Genomic DNA, 25,478 nt, shown 5'->3' on the forward strand with positions numbered 1-25,478 from the left:
CAAGTTTAAACCCCACCCCAAAAAATCTTAAAAACCAAATGCAAAAGGATATATCTAATAGTCTAATGTGATCTATACCTATTGTTATCATTTCTGAATATTTGGCAAAAGGCTATATTTTGTTTCAGATCCTGCGTGATGTGGGGGGAAATAAATGCTACAGTATTTCCTTCTGAACCTTTGTATAAAACAGAGATTCAGAAAAGTAAAGGATATGTTACTGACGTAGAACTCCAAGCCAGCAGAAGCTACTGCAAATAGCATGGTACAATTGATAGACTATATAAAGTGGTTGACATTTAAAAACTCACCATTTCCCACAGTTGCTATACAGTGAGATCTGAAATGCAGCCAATTTCCCCTATCCTTAGAATAGGAAATAACTGGTTACTATGTGGTTAGTAACTGTTGGAAAATGTTGACTTTTCAATAGTGACCAACATAAGCCACAATTATGTGTAATACTATATAAAGAATTACGTGACAGAATGGATGTGCAAAGGATATTATACAGACTGTCAGATAGTTAATGAAATTTCCTGTGGTGGTATAAAGTCACGCCTCTTTGTAAATGGTATAAAAAATAAACTCTTTAAATTGACAGTTAATTTTAGGATAAATTAAGCTATTAACAAGTTTATAATAATGCTTCTTACTGGAGAGAGCATTCATCCTGAGTCTTAAGCTTTAAGATTATGATTTGCTTCATGTGAACTGTCTGAACACAGCTCTGAACAAAATGTACGTAGTTTTAACCAAAATGCTCTCGCACTGTATCATTAAAGAGATAGATCTGTGTATATACTGTGACTGTATTTATTTGTTTAATTTTAGGTTTGACGGTGACTACAGTACTGTTTGGCATAGTGAGAAGTCTGTTGGTATTCACAGTTCTTGTGAATGCTGGTCAAACTTTGCACAACAAAATGTTTCAATCACTTTTGAAAGCTCCAGTGTTGTTCTTTGACAGAAACCCTATAGGTAAGACGAACATTTTAAAAAATTACATACTATACATCATTAAGTATGGTAAGAAAAATGAAACGTGTGGTAATCCACATTGTCTTCTGATACTCACACATTTTTGCTTTTTAAAAAGTAAATCTTCATATTTACTACTACATCATATCAGTTAGAAAGCTAGAGTTACATTTTTTTAAAGCATATTAGTAACTGACTGATTTTATTCTGGATATCTACCTAATCCTGCATTTGCATATGTTGGAAACAGAAACTGTTATGTTGGTATTGCACACTTATCTACCAGTTGCATTACTAATTACTTGATTTGTGAACCTGAGTTTAAGTTTTTCTGGGTGTAACAAGTATATGTGCATTTTTGTGAGGGAATCTGTAGTGTCTTTCATTGGAAAATTGACCCTAAATGTTATTTGTGGCTGGCAAAAATGTGTACCAAGATTATTTTAAAAAATCTATTTAAACTATGCTTTATCGGTGCAAAAATGTGTAGAAACAACAGTTTGGACAGTGACTGTAAAAACAACCCACTCACACACCCAGAATTGATAGAAAACAAAACTATGCAATTTAAAAGATATAATCTGGGTCAGTATCTTTAAATGGAAAAGGGAAAGGTGTTTGGATGCAAAGTACACTTCATAAATTCGTAATGTGATTATAAGATTTGAGGAGGGGGAGAAGTGAAAGGAAGCGAAAGTGAAGCAGAGTGAGGAGGAGTGGGGAAAGAAAATACCAAGAGGAGAATCACTGGTCTTTGAGAAATGGAAGGATGATGTGATGTGTTCCTATAGAGGTTTTTCTGTTATAAAACATCTTCCAGGATTGTGAGAACAAGTCTAGGTTGCTGTTCATTGAGAGAATTATTATTTTTCCTTTGTATAAATGTTCATATGAAGTAAAAAGCAGTGGATGTGAGATTATAAGTGCAGTAGATAGCCATGGTACCATTTTTTGAACATACCTCTATGTATGTGTAAATGCATGTTATGTCTGTGCGCCAACATTATGGGTATGTGGCAGTCTAGGCTGGAGGGCTCGAAGAGAAACTGTATGCTCAGCTAGGGGGCTGGTGAGTGGAGAGCTGGTGCTCAGTGGAGCAGGATATATCTGTTTGTGTGATGCCTGTTGGAGCTGGTCATGAGGAATGGCAGGACCAACCAAGGGGGATATCACCAGATATGCAGCATTTCCCCCTTTTGAAGTGTTTAACAAGGTACAGTAACCCCATCTGAGGGGAGATGTAATCATCTTGTAGTAAGCTCAATGAACATAATTTATTATAACAATCTCTAGGTCATATCTATGGGATAGAATTAAGTAGCTGCCTACAGTCTGCATTACTTACCAGTCTGCTTTATAACGTACTTTGAAACCTATAGATAAAAAGTGTGATGTAAAAGATCATTATTTGTGTTTTAACAGCTATGCACAGAACAAATCCACCATTATTACCCAGATCTCTCTATGGCTTTTACATGGATGTTTCCTTTATCAGTAGTTATTCTATGATTTAGGAATAATTTTTGTGTACGTCATTCCTTCTCCTACATCATTTGCTAGTGGTAGCATATAAAGATATTCTTGTATAGTTACTTTTGCACATCTTCTTTCTCTCATATGAAACTCTGGTTGTTCGTATTCAAAGTTGCAGCAGTCAGCAGTTCTGCAATTTAGTGCTGAGCACCATATGTGCACCATCTTTCAGTCGCCTGGAAAACCTTGCATCTTATTTTAGATCTTCACCTTAGGGATTCCATTTTGCTATCAATTCCTATGCAGGTAGCTTTTGAACTGGAGCAAAGTTTGCCTGGGCCCAAGGTGTCTCCATTTATTAAAAGAAGTGTATTATTATTAATTATTATTATTATTTATTTATTAAATAAAAGAACTACAACTTTATTTTGAAAGTATTGTGTTGCTCTTATATTATATTTACACTGTTATGTGCACCAATAAGGATGAGATTGTAGTAATGCAGAAGTTAAGGAATTCATTGTTAACGTCCCCACAGCAATCTTAGCAATCTCTTTACTTCTCTGTAGTACAGTAGGATCATTCTTTATATGATCACTGAAAATATAAGCACTAATACTAAATACAAGAGCCAAGATTTTAAAAATGGTGGACTAAATTAGGCTCCTAAATCCAATTAGACAACTAATAAGTGGTTTGATTTTGCAAAAGTGTTGAGCACTTAATAGTTCCTGTTAGGGCTAGTAAGCAGGGCTAGGCAAGTGACATTGGAAAAGGGAAATAGGTGATGAATCATGACACGTCCATCAGCTCCCAGTGGTGTATCTCAAATCAGTAAAGATGATTAATGGGAATAACGTTTTAAAAATATTTTACTGATGAACTTACAACTGAGATATGGGGCCTGATTCTCCTTTACATGAAAACCCATTTATGCTGCTTTGACAGTTACAGAAGTGTGTAAAGGTGTCTTGGTATAAATTAGGAATGATTGAGGTAATCTGGAATAATTTTGGAAATCTAGATGTCGTGATGTTTTAGGAAATAAAAGAAACAATAGAAAAATATGTAGTGTTTTTTAAAAATATTATTTTTAATAATGAAAATAAAGGTTTTTAAGTAGGCAGAGTCTACCATTATGTAATATGACACATGTAAAAACGCAATTAGTATCGATTGTTTAAGTGTGTCACTTATTGGTAACATTATTAGAAAGCACCTACATCCTATATTCCAAAGTGACTTAGGGTATATCTACACTACAAACAGATGTCCGCGGCTTGCCCATGCCAGCTGACTCATGTTCATGGCATGTGGTTCTAAGGGGATGTTTAATTGTGGTGTAGACATTTGGGCTCAGGATGGAGCCTGGAGGGTCCCAGCATCCAGGTTGGTTTTTACTTGCAGTGTAGACATAGCATTAGGAGCCTAAGTCTCATTGCAAATGGGACTGAAGTGCCTAAATGACTTAAACATTTCTGAAAATTTTACTCGATGTGCAGAAGTGGTGATTGGAAATTAGGGCACTGAAATTCAGTTTTAGCTGTGGATCTCGACAGACCCCTAATTATGGAGTCATCATAATAATGTTTGATTTATATGTGATATCCCATTGTTGGGTTTCAGACTTTATTATGTATTGCTTGTCTATATTGGTTAATAAAACTTACTTACATTCTTTTAAAGGAATATACAAGTTGTCCTTTGCTCTTCAAACTTTCCTCTGCTCCTCCATCCAGATACCAGTCTGGGAGTCTGAACATGCATTCCAGGTTAGCTCTTAGGAGGAAACTGTGGACATTTTCCACTTCATAGTGAATGCTTCATATGTTCCACTTCATCTGTTCTCCAGCACAAATAAAGGCTTGCTCTCTTTTGCAAGTCTAGCACAAGAGGGCAGCATGATCTATTTTATCCTGGTCTAGTATTACAACAGTTTATTAGAAAAATAACAAAGATTCATCTGGTCTATTTTTAGAAGCAATCTTTCAGCATTGGACTTTCAATTTTTCAATCTATACATTGGGCAATAATATGGTTCAGTGGTATTATCTTGATTACATACACATATAATATTGTCCCTTAATTATTCTCACTGTAAGTTCTCTGCCTGCCTTCTAAGGCCTTGGCTACACTTACCGGCAAGTTCGACGGCTGGAAATCGAACTTCTGGGTTCGACTTATCGCGTCTAGTCTGGACGCGATAAGTCGAACCCGGAAGTGCTCGCCGTCGACTGCGGTACTCCAGCTCGCCGAGAGGAGTACCGCGGAGTCGACGGGGGAGCCTGCCTGCCGAGTGTGGACCAAGGTAAGTTTGAACTAATTCGAAATAAGGTACTTCGAACTTCAGCTACGTTATTCACGTAGCTGAAGTTGCGTACCTTAGTTCGAATTAGGGGGGGTAGTGTAGACCAAGCCTAAGAGATTAGAGTTCATAAACTGTGTAGTCTTGTCACCAAAGGAGGCAGGTAACTTTATGGATTTTACCTATTTGACTCATATAAGGAGGACTCTAGCAACACTTCTGTTGGTTTCTTTTTCCACTTGTCTGTAAGAAACATTTGTCATCAAATTTGACAGAACTCTGGGTTAGAAAGGAGTGATTGTTTAATTGAGAGCTCCTACTTTGAAATATAGTTTCATAGCTTTTAAATAATGGTGTTTATTTTTTCTGTTTCTTGGATCTTGTGGGCAGATCTCTCTCTCTCTCTCTCTCTCTCTCTCTCTCTCCCTCCCTCCCCCACCCCCCCTTTAGAGAAGGGATACTAGTGCTTGCAATAATTTTTAGTTTTTGTGGGTGGTCTGCATAATTTGTCTGTTTAAATTTAGTAAACTGAAACCCGCTGCTGCCATGTTAAGTGCCATAGGAATGATACATATGCATGAATTTGTCCAGATAAAATAGGAACCTGTTTTCCCCGCAAAGCTCTGTCTAGAACCAGAAGCACTACTGAGATGTACACAAAATTTTCTAAATTTTTATAAACAAAACAAACAAACAGACGCTTAGTACTTTTAGCACTCTTAGTTTCGGGCTGGGACTAGAACAAGAGGAGCTGCAATACTGTGGACTACGGCCCTGACAGCATTTCTGGCCTGCTCAGCAGCAGAAAGTACTGAAAGTCTTGCAAGAAATGTCCTGGTTTTGGTGAAATTTTCAGCCCATTTGTGCAAGAGGGCTGGATAAGCTGTGACTAAGCATTCAGTCTTTTGGGTGCTTCCATGCCGAACTTTTTGAGATTCAGGCATCATTATCATAGAAAGAAATACAGCCAAAAATGATATACTAAACTGAAAGCTACTAGCCATGAGGCAAAAGTAAATCCCAACTATAAATGTGGGAGATAAAAATATAAAAGAAATTGGTTTTATAATGCAGTTTATTTTTTTCTATGGCATAGATTATTTAATTCTGGTGTTCATAGGTCAACTGATGAACACCTATAATTTGACAGAGGAAGTTCCTTTGTAGGATGAAAAGCATGTTCATCAATACACAAGTGCTTGTCTGTTTTCTTTGAAAGTAGCTTCAGATGGGCAATGCTGTTAAAGTATTTAAACATATGATATTTTCAACAAGCATGGTATTTCAGCAGTCTGAAAATTACAGCACTGATAATGGGGTTAAATTATAGCTCTATCAGTTGGATGGCAAAGCTGCTTAAGTTAGTGTACTTTAATCTATGCTTGTTCACACAAGTGATTCTGCTGAATAAGTAGCATGCTTAAACAAATACTAGTCTTAAATTCTATGATTTATGGTAGGTGATATTTTGACATATGGGGCAGGCAGTTTACAAGGCTTCATGTTAAAATATTTTGTTAGTGTTATCGTTCGTTGCTGATAAAATATTCAGTAGCAATGCCAGAAAATTGGTTATATGCCTATATGAGTGAAATTACTCAATTGGTTTCCTTTTATAACAAGATATATTATATACTGGGTTTTTAAAATAGTTTTTTGATGTTTCCTTGTGATCAAGATGAACTTCAAGGAACTGTGAGTAAGGATAATAGCTATTTGACAGCTCTCTTAAGTAGAATATTTTTCATATTCGCTCAAGTTCCACAGGCTTTGTTTTTTTTTCTTCCGTGTGCCAACTTTAAAAACATATTCACATGTACACAGGTTTGTTAGTTTATGTTCAAAGGAAGGAGTTAGTCACTGTAAGACAACCTTTATTATAAAATAAAACACACTCCTTTTCCTTGTTAGTAACAACAAATGTGAGTCATTATAAAAATGCCAACACAATAGATTCCATCAATCATAAAGAGCCTGAACAACCACATAACACTCTAAATATTATTTTTGGGTGTTTGAATGGAACTGTGTGTAGTTTAAAGTAGGTGTGGTAATTAAAACCTGTTTGATTGCCATATGCTTTGTTTTTTTTAAAAAGGTTTAATGTTTTTTCATATAACAATGGTTATATGTACTTAGTCTTATCAGGGTGTGATATTGAATGATATTACATGGGAGTTGTTCACTTACTGATAATAGTCTCAGAGCTTTTGTTATGAATTTAAATAGCCTTACACTCACGTATATTTGATTACTATTGTGATTCTGCCAATAACCTTTATAAAATGGATTACTGTAGGAGTAGTCTAAGGTTAGTAAATATTACACCAGAATTTTGGTTACATTTATTATCTATTATCATAACCTATTTCATCTTTATGCTTATTTTTCTTTGTAATAATCCATTGGCTGAAGCTCAGTCAGAAGCTGATAATGAGACAAACCTTTGCAGTTTGTCAAGTTGCCATTCACTCTATTTACCCCTAATGTGTGAAATAAAATTAAAATATTATAAAAGCTGTTTAGGAGAATACTGCACATTATTTGAAACAGAAATAGAGTGACGCTTGTGCTTGCAGCCACTTCCAGTGTCCTGCTTTACTGGCAGTGTCCTGCTTTACTGGCACAAGATTTCAAGTCCCTTCACAGAGATTTTCCATCTTCCTCACAGTAAGACCCCCTGCAAAAGAATGGCCTGCTGTGAATCTCATTTCTGACCATATGCTGACCTGCCCTGATACTGCAATTCTATGCTGAAGCAGTCAGAAAGGCAGCCGTTCCATCTCAACCAGATGTAAAGGAGTAGGGAGAGGAGCTGACAAAGGGAAAGGAACATAATTAAAAGTGTTGAATTTAGAAGACTGAATTAAAGTCATTCATGAATGTGGCACGCAGAAAAGGGGAAGACGAGATATGCCATGGTTATAAACAGATTCAGGACATCTTAACAACTCACCACAGGTGGGAAGGAAACATTGATGGTCCAAGGCACTTTCAAAAGGAAAGAAATGGAGAGTGATAATATTAGTGAAACAATGTGTGAGCGATTTAAAACTGTAATACTGAAGACTAGCCCAGTTAGTGTGACTCCACCATAAAATACGGCTTTGGAAATATACAAATTGGTAGACAAGTATGGTTTAAAAACTAGTAATAAGTGATCTGAGGGATGGAGAAAGTATTAGTCTAGTTGCTTAAAAATTGTGGGACGCTTCTAAGATTGTTGTGAGTTGGAAACAAAAGAGAGCATGCAAAAGTCATTCTGTTTTGCTGTTTATGGACAGAGCCCTTGGTCACGGCTATATGAGTCTTTGAAATATGAAACCAAAAAGCTTCCAGGAAACTGCACCTTGTGTTTAAAGTCGTATGTTGGGATAATCAAATTACTAAAAACCTTCTGTCAGTGTTTAATGTCATTTCTAATTGATAAAATGGATACAATTTAAAGCACAACATTGCCTGCAGAGACATCAACCTGCTGGGTGCTGTGAACTGAGCTGCTGCAAGTTGGAATGAACTGAAGAGCATTACAATTTAAAAAATGTTTCATTAACCGTGCTTTTCTGTTTTGTACTGCATGGAACTCTCTCTTCCAGATGATCCTGGGTAATCTGCACTGCAGCATCTGGATGAGTTAATTAGTCTCATACCAGACTGTAAGCATCTAGCAGATTATGCAACAGTTGAAGATTGTTTCTCTGCATGTGAGACTCCTGAAGAAGACTGGGATGAAAAAACACTTCTCAGATTTACAATCCAAAATAAAAATTTCAGTAGAAGATATGAATGAAAATTGGGATGACGCTATATCTGAGAGTCTACCTACTCCAGAAATCCAGATTAAAACCTGAACTATAGAAATCAGTAGCTGGGGGAGTGGCGAGATTTCTGCACTTAATAGTATTTAAGTGATCACTACTCTGATGTTTAATTAGAAAATGGAAAGGTAACAGCTAGAATTAATTGCCAAACCATTAGAAACAATCCAGAATAAATTAGTGTTGGTTTTTTTTCCTTTTTTTTTTTCTAGAAAAAGATGTATGTTGATGCTTTGTCAGCTGTTTTAAATCACAGCACATCATGCATTAATATGGGTAGAAATGCAGGAAGTCTAAAGGGAATCCAGACTTGGGTATTAGTGACATTATCTTCCACTGTATGAACATATTCTAAATAATATGATTTAGTATTTAGGTGGGTAGGTGAAGCAACAGCTTGATGGGCTAGGTGTGTTGACAGATACCAATATTTAAATAGCTTTTGCATTAGTAAATTATTGCCCTTGTATGGTGTCAAGGCTGATTCCCACTCTGGCACTTTGAGTGCAGAAGGCGGGGGCCTGCAAGGATTCTAAAAATTAATATTGGCCACTCCAGGCTTGTATTAAACTCCCAAGGTTACAGCTTCACTCTGACCTTGGATGGGTAGATGCTGCCACCACCCAAGTGCAAAAACCCTGCTTTTGAGAACCCAGAAAGGCACACCTGGGAACTGCTTCCTGTAGGATACCCTCAAGCCCTTTCACACACCCCTCTGGGGAAGAGCTGAGAAAGAAACACAAAGGAAATCAGCTGTTGCTACCCAGGAGCGCCGCCAGCTTTTTTGCCGCCCTAGGCGGCGGAAGGTCCCGCCCCTGAAATGCTGCCCCCGACAGAGGCGGCGGAAGGTCCCGCCCCCGAAATGCCGCCGCCGCCCGGGGCGGCCGAAGATCCGGCTGCCGCGGTCGCTGCGCCCCAAATGTTAGTGCCCTAGGCGACCGCCTAGGTCGTCTAATGGGTTGCACCGGCCCTGTTGTTACCAACGAATTAAACAACATATGCACAAAAATTCAATCCTTTTCTTAAAAAAGGTAAATTTTATTAAAAACAAAAAAGAAGAAAATACATTTGGAATTTAGACTTTTTGCTAGATTTAAAAAGAACCACTTATAAGGATTAAGCATCAAAATAACTTTCTTGAGGTCCAGCTTAAAGGTTACAAGCAAAACAAAAGCTTTTGGGGGTTAGCACAGAGGAGTCCACAAGCCAATAAGAAATAAAAGAAATAACCCTAATCACACTTCCTAGACATTCCCTGATTTACTTACATATCTGGGGTTTCAGATAAGTAGTCTCTAGGTATGATCTTATGGTTTTTCATACCTGGCTTAAAGCTTTCTACGGCATAGTTTAGCCCTGTTCCTGCTCTGCGTCTCCTCTCTCCGGAGAACAACAGACAGACAAAAGGGGAGTCTTGTTTCAATTTTAAAAAGTTCTAGCCTTCCCATTTGCTCTTTTGGCCAGGTGCCCACTCACTTCCTTTTACCTATGCGTGCAGTCAGACTTTTTAACCCTTTACAGTTAAAGCAAGTAGAGAACAGCTACCAAGAGGGATTTTAAAGCTAGCTAACTGGCTGGCTGGGTGTGCATAAAAGGAAGCTACCTCCCCTTCATTTATCACGTATGGCTTTGTTTAATTTATTATATTTTAAGAGTAAAATACATAAAAAATATCTTCTTGTCCTTGTGCTGGTGGGGAGCTTGTGTGCTCCAGATCCATGAAGTTGCTTGAGGCACTTGAATCCAGCAGCACCTCTATGTTGGTGTCAAGTATGGCAGGGTGCCAGAGTTGGAGATGTATTGGATGCTGATTGGCCATCACCAGGATACCGTGAGACAAATGTTGGCCTTCAGGGAGAGGAGAAAGGCTCTATTGGGGCTGGAACTTGGCGTTTCCCACTTGGCCGCAGCTCAGACCTTGGTAGGGCTGCTTGATGGACGTGTCCTGGTTCCCATACAGTATAGGCATAGGCCCAATGCCTGGCATTTGATTCTTCTCCATGTTGGAGGGGCAGGGCTGGTCCAGCTGAGTTTGTTAGGTTACTTGGAGACTGTCTTTGCTTCAAGCCCTGAATCCTGACAAACACTAACCCATAAAAGTAAGGAAATGAAAAGTTAAGCCACTGAGCAATTTGTACTATTTACTCTTCCATCCACAACTACATGCCTTACCAGTGCCATAGTTACTGTACCTCAGACAATACACCTCAATCTCTACTTTGCCTATCTAGGAGTGCCATCCTTCCATCACCATCTTTAAACTTCCCTCGGCACATACTTTTTTACCAGGCTACCTTCTCCCAAGACAACCCTACACTAAACGACTACTAGTGTTGAGGGGAAAAAAAATCTGGTGAAGTGATGCATGCAGAAAGGTAAAAAAAAAAAAAAGGCCATAGTTAAGATTGTGGTGCATGGTCTTTTGTGTATGGCAGTTGTGGTAATGATAGTGTGTTGGTGGGTGGAGAAGATAGTGTATGTACAGTTAGGTGGCTTAACTTGTCATTTCCTTGCTTTTTTCAGGCACTTTGTCAGGCACAGTACTTCACAGTTTTGTCAGGCACACTATTTCATGGGAATTTTTTTGTGTATTAATACATATAAGATAAAATATAGACCCCTGCTAATTAGGAAATAGCAAACTTAAAGCCTCATATTGTGGGGAATCTTTTTCCATCAAAGACACCTGGTCATGGCTTCCTCAATAGCTCATTAACATTGTTCCTTAGTTGACTGGAAAGGTCACAAGAAAACAAACACAAACTACTTTCTCCTCCTCGGTCACAGCATTCTCACTCCATAAAATAAGGACAACCTTTAGATCCCAAAGCTGGGTTCCCCACATGTAAGCATATTGTACCAGCATTGAGATTAGACCAAGATGGTCTCAAAATTTATGCTATTTTTAATATCAGATATTGATCCTGCAATATACAATTATTGCTATTTATAAAGGCCAAGAAGTATACAATTAAATACATATGGCATCATCCTAACAAACATCGGCATGTTCTTTCTGATAACTCATTACACTTATTCAGCAAAACAGCCCATGGCATAAAACTTCTGTCTTCGAGTCAAGAGATTTAAAATGTACAGTCAAATTATGACTCCTTCTGTTAAAGCTATGGTGTGGGTGCGGTGGAGAAAGGCTAGGAAGTGTGGTGCTAATGGGAGGCGTTATGCATACAGAACAGGAGCATATATGATGCCTCCGGTGATGCTGGAGAAGCCCACTCCATAGTACTCTTTTGTATAACCATTGAAAAGATGTAGCATGGATTGCCCACAACAGACCTCTCCAAAGGTCTTCTAATACAGAGGAAGCATGGCTACAACATATCTGGGCTGATCAAAGCTGATGGCAGCATCTCTCTTTTTTTTTTTTCTCTCTCCTTGCTCCAAGAAGGGCAGGCAGCTACATTATTAAGATGATGTTAAAAAAAATAGTGAACAGAGTTTGAGCATAGAAGTTTCTGGTTATCAGGGAATAACATACAGATTATCGAGGGTGCAAAGTTTGGTTTAAGATTATGTATTCCTCATGCCACCTTATCTGCAATATCCCCGATTGGGGGTAAAAGGTTGATGGGTCAAAGTACAGACATTGAGATATGAGGGTATGAAGTTCACAAAGTGGCTATGTTTGGGTGTGGATAATAACGAGTGGATATGATGAGGATGGATTGACCCTCATTTGGTGAGATTTAATGTTCATGGAGTTTATGGTTCCAGTTCATATGATCCAATGGAGAAGGTCACTTGGTCTCTTTCTCGTAGTGGGAGAACAACGTCACTCTGGCTCACGCCTCCTGGTACTGTCGGTGGCTGGTGATGTGCTTGATGTAGATGTCCCTGGACCATCGGATGGCGTCTGAGACCATGAGGCGCCGCATGAGGCGTGCGTAGCATCGACCGATCCCGCAGGTCCACAGCACGCGCTCGTTGCAGGGGTCCCAGGCGCCCAGGGCTCTGACAATCAGGGCATCCATCTGCACCTCATAGCCCTATTACATTCTTTGCATGGGAGCACTGGATGGCTGGCAGGGCAAGGCTAGCAACCTCTCTCTAGCTCCCACAGAGCCTACACTGGAGCAGCCATTATTTGGCTCATAGCTTCATTACTAAAACTGTTTTCCCTAATTAAAACAAAGTTAGGACACTTAATTAAAATATTTTTATTGCAGGCTAGTAAACTGAAGGTGCATTTTTCTAAAGACGGTTGCCAGGGAAAACAGGTGTGACTTCCAAATGTCAAGCTGCTAGATGATGATATAGGGACAGTTTTTCCTCCACAGGAACATCGCAGGTACAGGATGAGGAAACTCCAGATTCATTTATGTAGGAAAACAGCCACCATCCCTTTTTTAGGACCTTCTCTATATATCTTTTCCTTTTCACATCAGCTGTAAACACCTCCCCCCCACAACCCCTGTCACTCCCACCCCCAAAATTCGAACATCCATTCCATCTCTGTGCTAGTGCAGTTATTTTATGTGTGATCCCTGTGGTCTTCCTCGGAGACAATATCCTGGAGTGGCTGTTACCCCTTCTCTTAGGCTAGCTCTTCTGAATAGATGGAGTCCTGACCATGAGGTTTTTGTATGCAGGACTTCCTGCAGTATGAGAGTCAGTGTGGAGCATGTCAGAGAAGCATTGCCCTCATTTATGGGTCAGTGGGCTTGTTTGCTCTTTCTTGCTCTACTTGGCAGAAAGGAACATGTGACCTATAGTGCTGACTATTTGCTATATATATATATATATATATGTATATATATATATATGTATATATATATAATTATGCCTTTTATTTTCATTATGATCTATAAACAATGATCAATCATTGCAGCACCCAGTGAGCTAGGTACTTTAATATTTACAAATGGAGAAATCAAGATTAATTTAGGTGCTAAGATTCCGAGGCCTATGTTTAAACCACACTTGTGATATATAGTCATTCATCTAATTTATGGTTGGGAAGATTCCTTTATGAAAAATTAGAAAAGCTATTTATAGCATAAATAAATTGTTCTTTTAACAGTTAAGACCAGAGATGGACTGGGTAAACGTTTATACAAAATCCTGCTGAAGTGGCACTGGCATACAAAGTTAGTACTTCTCATAATGGATCTTCAGAAGCTTTTATTTCCCAGCCAGGAAAAAATCTCAGTTTGAGGGTGACTATATATGTTGTGAAATGTCCAGACAAAAGAGCTCAATGTTCTAAAATTGCTAGTAGTTTTTTTTTTTTAAATTTGGGGAGGGGAAAAATGCATACAAAATTTGTCTTACTTTGAGTAAAAGCTACTATTATTAGTTCTTCAAAAGTAGTTCTGGTATTCCTCGACTAAAAGAGAGTGCAATTCTGGAAGATTCCTTAGATGATAGTAGACATCTTTATTCATCTTGTACATCTTTGCTATTCAGAAGGAACTTCTTGGTACTTGGATAGGATGGAAGGTAATAATATAGGACATTGCAAGTTGAAAGTTATTAGTTATGTAATCATGTTCTTGTTAGTTTTTCAAAAACATTTTTCTTTTCTGTTGCAATTCTATTGAGCAGAAAAATTGTAACAATCTTTCTAACATTTTCATCAAAAAAGTGGTCATTTTAGACTTGTTCTAATAGTGAGAAATTTATCCAAAGGAATAATTTCAAAAGAGAAGCAAATTCATCCTGTGAGAGAATATTGACTTGAGGTTTCTTTCTGAAGCATTGACAAGTATATTGGAGACCTTTGTTTTTGAACTATGTTACTAATGATGGCAGTACATCTTTTTTAGTAATAAAGTAAGTTAGTTTCCAGCATTGACACATACAATGAAATTTAGTATTGGCTTCAAAGTCATTCACCAAACACTGCTTATATGTATGTGTAAAAAATAACAACAACAAAACACACCCCTCAACCCCCCCACCCCCGCTTTTTCGTAATGTGATGCTCAGTCTGTAGTAGAGACTCAGAGGAATTGTTCTGCAGGTGATCATTCTAAAACAGGTGTCAGACACATGAATGGGGCAGAAGGCAGAAAGCTTGCATTAATGCAGTATTCCATGTGTGGGCTGGACTTGAGTGTGACCTGGTCTGTTATCTGTCACCTTTCACAAGCAAGCACTAAATTCACTTATAATATTATAAATATAGTTGAAAAAAGGGATTGATTCCTTTTTTTCTTTTTGTAATGCAGTCAAAATAATGTTAGTGAAATAGCTAATGCTCCACTGTGTTGATATTTTTAGCCAATTGATTTTTGACTACACCTGTGGCTGGATATTAAAAATGTTTGAGACACCCAAATAACCAAGCTCAGCCAATTTATTGTCGATAGACAAAGAAATATGGTGCACAAAAGAAACAGTTAATACATCATCAATCCTAGAATATTAGGGTTGGAAGAGACCTCAGTGCTTCACCACCCTCCTAGTGAAATAGTGTTTCCTAATATCCAACCTAGACCTCGGCCATTGCAACTTGAGACCATTGCTTCTTGTCATCTGCCACCACTGAGAACAGCCTAGCTCCATTCTCTTTGGACCCCCCCCACCCTATAGGTAGTTGAAGGCTGCTGTCAAATTTCCCCCCCCCCCCCCCACTCTTCTCTTCTGCAGACTAAATAACCCCAGTTCCCTCAGCCTCTCCTCGTAAGTCATGTGCCCCAGCCCGCTAATCATTTTTGTTGCCCTCCGCTGGACTCTCTCCAATTTGTCCACATCCCTTCTGTAGTGGGGGGACAAAAACTGGACACAGTACTCCAGATGTGGCTTCACCAGTGCCGAGTAGAGGGGAATAATCACTTCCCTCAGTCTGCTGGCAATGCTCCTGCTAATATAGCACAATATGCCGTTGGCAACAAGGGCACACTCTTGACTCATATCCAGCTTCTCATCCACTGTAATCCCCAGGTCCTTTTCTGCAGAACTTCTGCTTAGCCAGTCGGTCCCCAGCCTGTAGCGGTGCCTGGTATTCTTCCTTCCTAAGTGCAGGACTCTGCAATTGTCCTTGTTGAACCTCATCAGATTTCTTTTGGTGCAATCCTTCAATTTGTCTAGGTCACTCTGGACCCTATCCCTACTCTCCAGCATATCTACCTCTCCCCCTGGCTTAGTGTCATCTGCGAACTTGCTGAGGGTGCAATTCATCCCATCATCCAGATCATTAATAAAGTTGTTGAACAAAACCGACCCCAGGACCAACCCCTGGGACACTCCGCTTGATATCGGCTGCCAACTAGACATCGAGCCATTGATCACTACCTGTTGATCTCGACAATCTAGCCACCTTTCTGTCCACCTTATAGTCCATTCATCCAATCCATACTTCTTTAACTTGCTGGCAAGAATACTGTGGGAGACTGTATCAAAAGCTTTGCTAAAGTCAAGATATATCATATTCACAGAGCCAGTTTTCTCATCATAGAAGGCAATCAGGTTGGTCAGGCATGACTTGCCCTTGGTGAATCCATGTTGACTGTTCCTGATCCTAATATCCTCTCCTCCAAGTGCTTAAAAATGGATTCCTTGAGGACCTGTTCCATGATTTTGCCAGGGACTGAAGTGAGGCTGATCAGTCTGTAGTTCCCTGGGTTCTCTTTCTTCCCTTTTTTAAAGATTGGCACTATGTTTGACTTTTTCCAATTGTCCGGGACCTCCCCCGATCACCACGAATTTTCAAAGTTAATGGCCAATGGCTCTGCAATCACATCAGCCAACTCCCTCAGCACCCTTGGATGCATTAGAGCTGGACCCGTGGACTTGTGCATGTTCAGCTTTTCTAAATAGTCCTTAACCTATTCTTTCACCATTGAGGGCTGCTCACCTCCTCCCCATACTGTGTTGCCCAGTTCCGCAATCTGGGAGCTGACCTTGTCTGTGAAGACCGAGGCAAAAAAAGCAATGAGTATTTCAGCTTTTTGCACATCATCTGTCACTATGTTGCCTCCTACATTAAATAAGGGTTCCACACTTTCCCTGACCACTTTCTTGTTGTTAACATACCTGTAGAAACACTTCTTGTTACCCTTCACATCCCTTGCTAGTTGCAACTCCAATTGTGCCTTGGCCTTCCTGATTACACCCCTGCATGCTCTAGCAACATTTTTATACTCCTCCCGGTCATTTGTCCAATCTTCCACTTCTGGGGAAGTGGGCTCTTGCAGTATGTTCAGTTCATGTTACACAGAAGGTGTGCTTTGGAAATATGCATTTAAATTGGCTATATTTATGGTGTGGTTTCACAAGTTACAAAACATTCTGTATGTCTCTAAAATTCAACTCTCCAGTTTGTACCAGTTCCTTAACTTATTGTTTTGTACCTTGCTTATCTTTGTTTGCAAAATAGCATTCCAGTTACTGATCCATGAAGGTATCTCCCAATCTTGTATTGGGGCGGAATCTTAATGTACTTTGTTTTTGACAGTTTTCCTATCTCCTTATACCAAATTCTGAGTTGTTCTGTACCCAGGTATTGTGGGATATTCCAGTGAACAAGAGTTAACAGCATTGTGGGAAAAACAGTACAATTCAGTTGGCGTAACTGCCCAAATTTATACATACAATATCCATATCATACATTTAATCCATATGACTGTGATGTAAGTAATACATATATACGTTGACCAACACCTTTAATCTATTGCTAGCAGGGACAAAAATTATTTGTAAAAAGAAAAATCATGTTTTCAAAGTAATCTGTCATTTTTTCAGCCAGAGATACAGCCCTCTGAGATCAATTTCCATCGTAATAGCCATAGAGCCTGCTTTTGTTGTGTTGTGAGCTCTTGCCATTAGCTTGTCACTTTGACCATGGCACTGCTCTCTTTGCACCCCTCCATTGGATCCCAATTCTCTGTTGCATCAAATATCAGTTACTTGTCTTCATTTTCAAGGCCCTTCATAGTCAATCCCCACCCTACGTATCATCTCTCATTTGCTATTGAATTGTTGACACTCACTTCTGATTGGTCCATGGTGCCAATCTCCATCTCCTCTTGTTAAGTTTTCAAATAAACACCATGTCTTTTTCCATGCTGTCCCTGAAGACTCCCCATAAACATCTGCAAGCCTCATTATCCACTTTCAAATCCCTCCTCAAAAGCCCTTTGTGCTGTGTTGCCTACAAAAGATTTGACATGGGGAGTAGTGGGGGCAAAACACCCAACTGGCTTCAAGACTCAGCTTGATAAGTTTATGTGGGGGATAGTATGATGAGACTGCCGACAATGGGATGTAACCGATCTGCAATGCCTACTTGCAAATATCTCCAAGGCTGGAGATGGGATACTAGATTGGGAGGGCTCTAAGTTACTACAGTTCTTTCCCAGGTGTCTGGCTGGTGAGTCTTGCCCACATGCTCAGGATCTAATGGATTGCCATATTTGGGTTCAGGAAGGAATTTTTCCCTGGATCAGATTGGCAGAGACCCTGGGGGGTTTTCACCATCCTTTGCAGCATGGGGCATGAGTCACTTGTAGGTTGAAACTAGTGTAAATGGTGACATCTCTGTAACTTGAAGTCTTTAAATCATGATGTGAGGACGTCAGTAACTCAGCCAGAGGTTATGGGTCTATTATAGGAGTGCAGGAGGTCAGACTAGATGATCATCCTGGTGCCTTCTGGCCTTAAAGTCAATGAGACAACAGTTATGCTGCTAGTGTGGTGTGACCACTGACTATCACCAATGTTGTCTCAGTATTTCCTTGTCTATCTGTATCCATCTGTTATCGCTTGTCTGATACTTACTGATTGTAAGCTCCTTGGGCAGGGACCATCTTTTTGTTCTGTGTGTTTGTTCAGTTCCTTGCACAATGAGCTCCTGCTCCATGGCTCCTAGATGCTATGGTAAAACAAATAATAAAAAATAAGCCTCTTTTTCCCAGTCACTTGGAGAAAATGTATTTTGGGTTGAGACATTCAAATGCTCTTTGAATCTCCTGTTTCAATTGGACTATAGACACTAGTATGTCTTGAATAGATGTGTCACATGTTAGTTCTTACAATTCAAGGTGCATGGCCCCATAATGAGAGTAAGCTAGCACTACACTTTTTGGGGAAATCAGAAAAATATCTCCACTTAAAAAACAAAACAAAAATACCCCAAATCTCTCCATGGTTAAAGAAGCGAAATGAGATTATATCAGTGTGTGACCTAAATTGTTATGGGAGAAAACGTAGCAAACTAATCCTAACAGATGTATCCAAAATACGGTGCGAGGTAAACATGAGGGCTCTCTACAACACATTAGGTACATGAAAAAGAGATTGATGGACTGCTTAAAAAGCTCTTGGGCTTGCTGTACAGAAGTAAGTCATACATCTTTGGCTCTAGTTTTTAATAGAGGTTCTGTTGCAATAGACTTGAAATAATAAAGAAGATACCAAAATATGCCACTCCTTTAAGAAAGGAAACCTGACTGGTATAATGCTTGTTCTGCAAACTCTGTTTGCATCTTGCAGTATGTCTTTCTATTTCTGCTGTAATTCCAAACACAATTCTGGAAGGAAACAGAGCAGAGCAAAGAAGCACTTATTTTAATTACTGAACTCTAGACAATCCTCAAAGACCATCTAATACTTCTATCTAATTCAGTGTGCAACAGAATTTCTGTTGAGTTTTCCAAGTACTCCAGACTTAGTAAAACAAAGCCCGTTTCTTCACAATTGTCATATTTCATTGAATCTCAAATCCTGGTGATGGATTTAATTGTCATCAAAATAAGTCTTGGTTTCTGTAAATTGTTTGATCTCAGTTGCTTTAGAAGTGACAATATATTTTCTTTTACAGAGTTTAGATATTGTTGTCATGTGGTATGTGGAGTGAAGTTTGGACCTACTAAAGAAATTATTTCAATTGTTTGATTTCTGTCAGGAAGGCTTACACAAAAAGCTTAGTCTCAGATCCTTTAAAGTTCAAGCATCTGCCACTAGGGGCAAAAATTTATTTTCCTATAGGCAGTCACCCTTTATTATAGATTATAGTGCTGCTTCTTTTAGCAGATAATCTAATTTAAACCTAAGAAATGAGTCATGCATCCTCAATAGGATTCAAATCTAGTTTAAATTCTCAAATGTCAGAACCTTTCAGTTCTTCCTGTGTCTCTTTTCTAAACATAAAAGTGGTCCTTCGGTTGTCTGTTTCTGCTGAGGAGAATAGAGGAATTGAGTGTGTGTAGTAGCAACTAATTAACATTATCTTCAAAATATTTCTGTAGTACTTGAAAACACCTAGAATTTGTTACTAATGTTCATTTGGATTTCCACACTAAGGGCCCCATTTTTCAATCACTTTTAAAGCACATAATATAAGATCTCATCCTGCAAGATGATCCATCTGAGCAGATGTCCATCTTTAAAAAAGGGAAGAAGGAGAATCTGGGGAACTACAGACTGGTCACCCTTACCTTCACCAAGGGCAAGTCATGCCTGACCACCCTGATTACCTTCTATGATGAGATAACTGGCTCTGTGGATATGGGGAGGGCAGTGGACGTGATACATCTTGACTTTAGCAAAGCTTTTGATACGGTCTCCCACAGTATTCTTGCCAGCAAGTTAAAAAAGTATGGATTGGATGAATGGACTATAAGGTGGATAGAAAGCTGGTTAGATCGTTGGGCTCAATGTAATCAATGGCTCGATGTCTAATTGGCAGTCAGTATCAAGCAGAGTGCCCCAGGGTTCTGTCTTGCGGCTGGTTTTGTTCAACATCTTCATTAATGATCTGAATGATGGGATGGATTGCACCCTCAGCAAGTTCGTGGATGACACTAAGCTGGGGGGAGAGGTAGATACACTGGAGGGTAGGGATAGGGTCCAGAGTGACCTAGACAAATTGGAGGATTAGGCTAAAAGAAATCTGATGAGGTTCAGCAAGGACAAGTGCAGAGTCCTGCATTTAGGATGGAAGAATCCCATGCACTGCTACAGGCTGGAGACCGACTGGCTAAGAGGCAGTTGTGTTGTTCCCCGGTATTATCTGGACCGGTGATCTGGTAGGTCACTCCAATCCTTGACTTTGGGAACCAGCCTTACCCTGCTCTGCTGTGAGAACCCCCACTCCCAGGCTATTCACACACAGCCTCTAGCATGTAAGCTGCTCCCAGCTACGTGAGTGAGCACTTTTGGCTAGCAACTGCTCGGATTTTGCAACCAAATGACACTAGCCAATATCTCTGGTCCCAGACACAACCCTAGGAACCTCCGTCTTGCAGTGTCCACTTATATCTGCTGGACGCTGCAATCTTATATGAGTTGGTCAATTTAACAAGGAAGTTGATATGTACCAGGCTTGTTATCCCAAGGGGAGTCTCTGACATGCTTCAAACCAAACACACTGCTTCAGGTAGAATAAACAAACAAATTTATTCACTACAAAAGATAGATTTTAAGTGATTATAAGTCAAAGTACAACATGTCAGATTTGGTCAAATGAAATAAAAGCAAAACACATTCTAAGCTGATCTTAACACTTTCAGTGCCCTTACAAACTTAGATGCTTCTCACCACAGGATGGCTGGTTGCCCGTCAGCCAGGCTCTCCCCTTTGATCAGCACTTCATTTGCTTGGTGGTGGTGTCTGTAGATGGAGGTGGAAGAGAGAGAGCATGGCAAACATCTCTCCCTTTTATCATGTTCTTTCTTCCCTCTTGGCTTTGCCCCACCACTTCAGAGTCAGGTGAGCATTACCTCATCGTAGACCCAAACTGACCAAGGTAAGGGGGGATGACTCATTTGAGAGTCCAACAGATCCTTTGTTGCTGCCTTGGCCAGTGTCCTTTGTTCTTGTGAGGCTGGGCTGGGTTTGTCTCATAGATGCCCTGATAAGGTGTGAATTGCCCCTCTGCTCTTGGAGAGTTTTGCCTGGGCTTGTTTTAAGCGATGAGGACACATTTTCAGCCTCATAACTATACACATGAAATTACAACCTATAACATTACTATAACAACAATGCTCAGTGCATCATGAGTCTTCCGAAGACACCCGACATGACAAACTTTGCATTGGATACCACACAATCATATTATAAGGATGAACATGGGGGTGCAGGGTGTTCCCCCAAGGTACAGAGTGTCACAGCAGTTCTGTGGAAAAGGACCTGGGGATTACAGTGGATGAGAAGCTGGATATGAGTCAAGAGTGTGCCCTTGTTGCCAAGAAGGCTAATGGCATATTGGACTGCATTAGCAGGAGTATTGCCAGCAGATCGAGGGAAGTGATTATTCCCCTCTATTCGGCACTGGTGAAGCCACATCTGGAGTATTGTGTCCAGTTTTAGGCCCCCAACTACAGAAAGAATGTGGACAAATTGGAGAGAGTCCAGCAGAGGGCAACAAAAATGATTAGCGGGCTGGGGCACATGACTTATGATGAGAGGCTGGAGGAACTAGGCTTATTTAGTCTGCAGAAGAGAAGAGTGAGGGTGGAATTGATAGCAGCCTTCAACTACCTGAAGGGGGGTTCCAAAGAGGATGGAGCTCGGCTGTTCTCAGTGGTGGAAGATGACCGAACAAGAAGCAATGGTCTCAAGTTGCAGTGGGAGAGGTTTAGGTTGGATATTAGGAAAAACTATTTCACTAGGAGGGTGGTGAAGCACTGGAATGGGTTACCTAGGGAGGTGGTGGAATCTCCATCCTTAGAGGTTTTTAAAATCAGGCTTAACAAAGCCCTGGCTGGGATGATATAGTTAGGGATTGGTCCTGCTTTGAGCAGGGGGTTGGACTAGATGATCTTCTGAGGTCTCTTCTTACCTTAATCTTCTATGATTCTGTGAGGTCTCATTGAAGTCCGTTGGACTCTGTACCAGTGAAGGGGTCCATCAGAATGGATTATGTTGTGATAGTGGAGCCATATTTTCTCTGCATAGATCATGTAACCAAAGTTTAATTAATCATGCAGTTTACCAGAAAATAATTTGATTATGAAACAGTGGACAAAACCTAAATGATGTGCACACATGCATAACTGGTAGAATAGACCAGATCCTGTAACTTGTTTTGTATTCACCTCTTTCCAAAAGCATGGATGGTTTGGAAATTTTGAAGTTGACCAGAGAAAACATTAGATGATGGATCCTTCTTATTTGGAATGTAGCATGTTTTTGGGGTATCCAAGCAGTCCCTTCAGGTTTCTGTCATGGTCTAAATAGACATTTAGAAGGCTAATATGTATCTCGCATAATACAATTGAATTACAATGGAAAAAATGAGCTTATTGGAAAATGCATACATTCTATACTATGCTTTTTTAAAGCTAACAGCACAAACAGCTATTCTCTGAATATTAAAGATTATATTGTCTTAAACAGACACTGTATTAAATTGCTATTAAATATTTGTCTGAAAATATTAACAGAAATAACAGCGCACATTGTTTTATTTGTAAAATATTCAATTTCATGTGACAGAACACCTTCACAGTTTTTAAAAAACACAATATTGATAGAAAAAAGAACAAACCTGTTTGTTTGGGCCTATTGGTGTCCTTGCCCACTAAGATGATGCCTTCGTTGGGTATGTCTACACTTCGAGCTGGAGGTATAAATCCTAGCTCAAGGAGACATACCCACAGTAGCTTGATAATTCTAAAAATAAAGTGTAGCCACAGCAGCACATGCGATGGGAGGCACTAGCCACTCCGAGTACATACCTGTATCGTAGATGGAGTTTTCAATGATATACTTATGAAACGATCCCTAAAAAAGAACTCTGTTCTTGCTGTTAGTACTAAGAATTTAGAATAAGGAAGACTTTGAAATCTTTCTTTTGAAATGAATGATTTTCTTAGGGCTGTTCATTAATCATAGTTAACTCACGTGATTAACTCAAAAAATTAATTGCGATTAAAAAAATTAATAATGATTGATCACAGTTTTAATTGCACTGTTAAACAATAGAATTCCAATTGAAATTTATTAAATATTTTGGATGTTTTTCTACATTTTCAAATATATTGATTTTAATTACAACCTAATACAAAGTATACAGTGCTCATGTCATATTATTTTTGATTACAAATATTTGCACTGTAAAAAGATAAACAAAATAAATACTATTTTTCAATTCTCATATAAGTACTGTAGTGCAATCTCTTTATCATGAAAGTGAAACTTACAAATGTAGACTTTTTTTGTTACATAACTCAAAAAAACTACAATGTAAAACTTTAGAGCTTACAAGTCCGCTCAGTCCTATTTTTTGTTCAGCCGATCGGTAAAACAAACAAGTTTGTTTACATTTATGGGAGATAATGCTGCCCGCTTCTTATTTACAATGTCACATGAAAGTGAGAACAGGTGCTCACATGGGACATTTGTAGCCAGCGTTGCAAGATATTTACGTGCCAGATATGCTAAACATTCATGCCACTTCATGCTTCGACCACGATTCCAGAGGACATGCTTATGATAGTTGTTAAAAAAATAATGCATTGATTAAATTTGTGACTGAACTTCTTGGGGGAGAATAGTATGTCTTTTGCTCTGTTTTACCCGCATTCTACCATATATTTCATGTTATGCCAGTCTCGGATGATGACCCAGCACATGTTGTTTGTTTTAAGAACACTTTCACTGCAGATTTGACAAAACACAAAGAAGGTACCAATGTGAGATTTCTAATGATAGCTACAGCACTCGACCCAAAGTTTAAGAATCTGAAGTGCCTTCCAAAATCTGAGAGGGACGAGGTGTGGAGCATGCTTTCAGAAGTCTTAAAAGAGCAACACTCCAATGTGGATACTATAGAACCTGAACTACCCAAAAAAAAATCAACCTTCTATTGGTGGCCTCTGACTCAGATGATGAAAATGAACGTGCATCAGTCCGCACTGCTTTGGATCGTTATCGAGCAGAACCCATCATCAGTATGGACGTATGTCCTCTGTAATGGTGGTTGAAGCATGAAGGGATAAATTAATCTTTAGAGCATCTGGCATGTAAATATCTTGCGTCGCCGGCTACAACAATGGCCTACGAATGCTTATTCTCACTTTCAGGTGACATTGTAAATAAGAAGCAGGTAGCATTATCTCCTTCAAATGTAAACAAATGTGTTTGTTTGAGCGATTGGCTGAACTGAGTGGACTTGTAGACTCTAAAGTTTTACATTGTTTTATTTTTGAATGCAGGTTTTTTTGTACATAATTCTACATTTGTAAGTTCAAATTTCATGATAAAGAGATTGCACTACAGTACTTGTATTAGGTGAATTGAAAAATACTATTTCTTTTGTTTTTTTTACAGTGCAAATATTTGTAATAAAAATAAATATAAAGTGAGCACAGTACACTTTGTATTCTATGTTGTAATTATATATTTGAAAATGTAGAAAACATCAAAAATACTTAAATAAATGGTATTCTATTATTTTTAAGAGCACAATTAATGTTTTTAATCGCTTGACAGCCCTACCTTTTTACATATTTTGTAGAGGTTTTATAGAAGCCATGTCAAGACTTTATGAATTCCCTCTTCCAAACTTGCAGTGGTAAGTCAGACCAATTGCACTAAATCTTATGAGGGAGATTTTCAAAGGCACAAAGGAAAGTTACATGCCCAACTCCCACTATAAAGGTACCTAAATTAAATTCTCAGTCTTGTCTATGCAGTGATAGATTTTTAATTCACATGGCTGCACATTTCCCTTAGAAATATGTTAACTGCAGTGGAAATTGTCTGAGCACATCCTAGAGGAGAATGTGGTCCACAGAGTTTTTTGCAATAAAATTTCATAAACATACACTTTTCCCCTTCCAATTTTAATCATGCTTTTTCAGAGATTTAGTATAAATCCTATAGTTTTAGGACAAGAAAACCTCAGAGTGCATGTTTATATTAGCCTTTCTCATTAAGATTAACTCTTTTCATGTTATAACCAATGCACACTTACAACAATTTATTTTTTTTAC

At 39.0% G+C, this 25,478-nt stretch overlaps 1 protein-coding gene across 1 annotated transcript in view; it reads left to right on the plus strand.

The window, feature by feature from the left end:
- The window catches only part of ABCC4 (ATP binding cassette subfamily C member 4 (PEL blood group)), a 225,654-nt gene that overhangs the window by 102,913 nt on the left and 97,263 nt on the right, over positions 1–25,478 (plus strand). Inside the window, 1 exon segment of the mRNA XM_005305004.4 lies at positions 835–981. Within this exon segment, the coding sequence (XP_005305061.1) occupies positions 835–981 (147 nt within the window).

The sequence above is a fragment of the Chrysemys picta genome, chromosome 1 (assembly GCF_011386835.1).
Source record: "Chrysemys picta bellii isolate R12L10 chromosome 1, ASM1138683v2, whole genome shotgun sequence".
NCBI classification, from domain to species: Eukaryota; Metazoa; Chordata; order Testudines; family Emydidae; genus Chrysemys; species Chrysemys picta.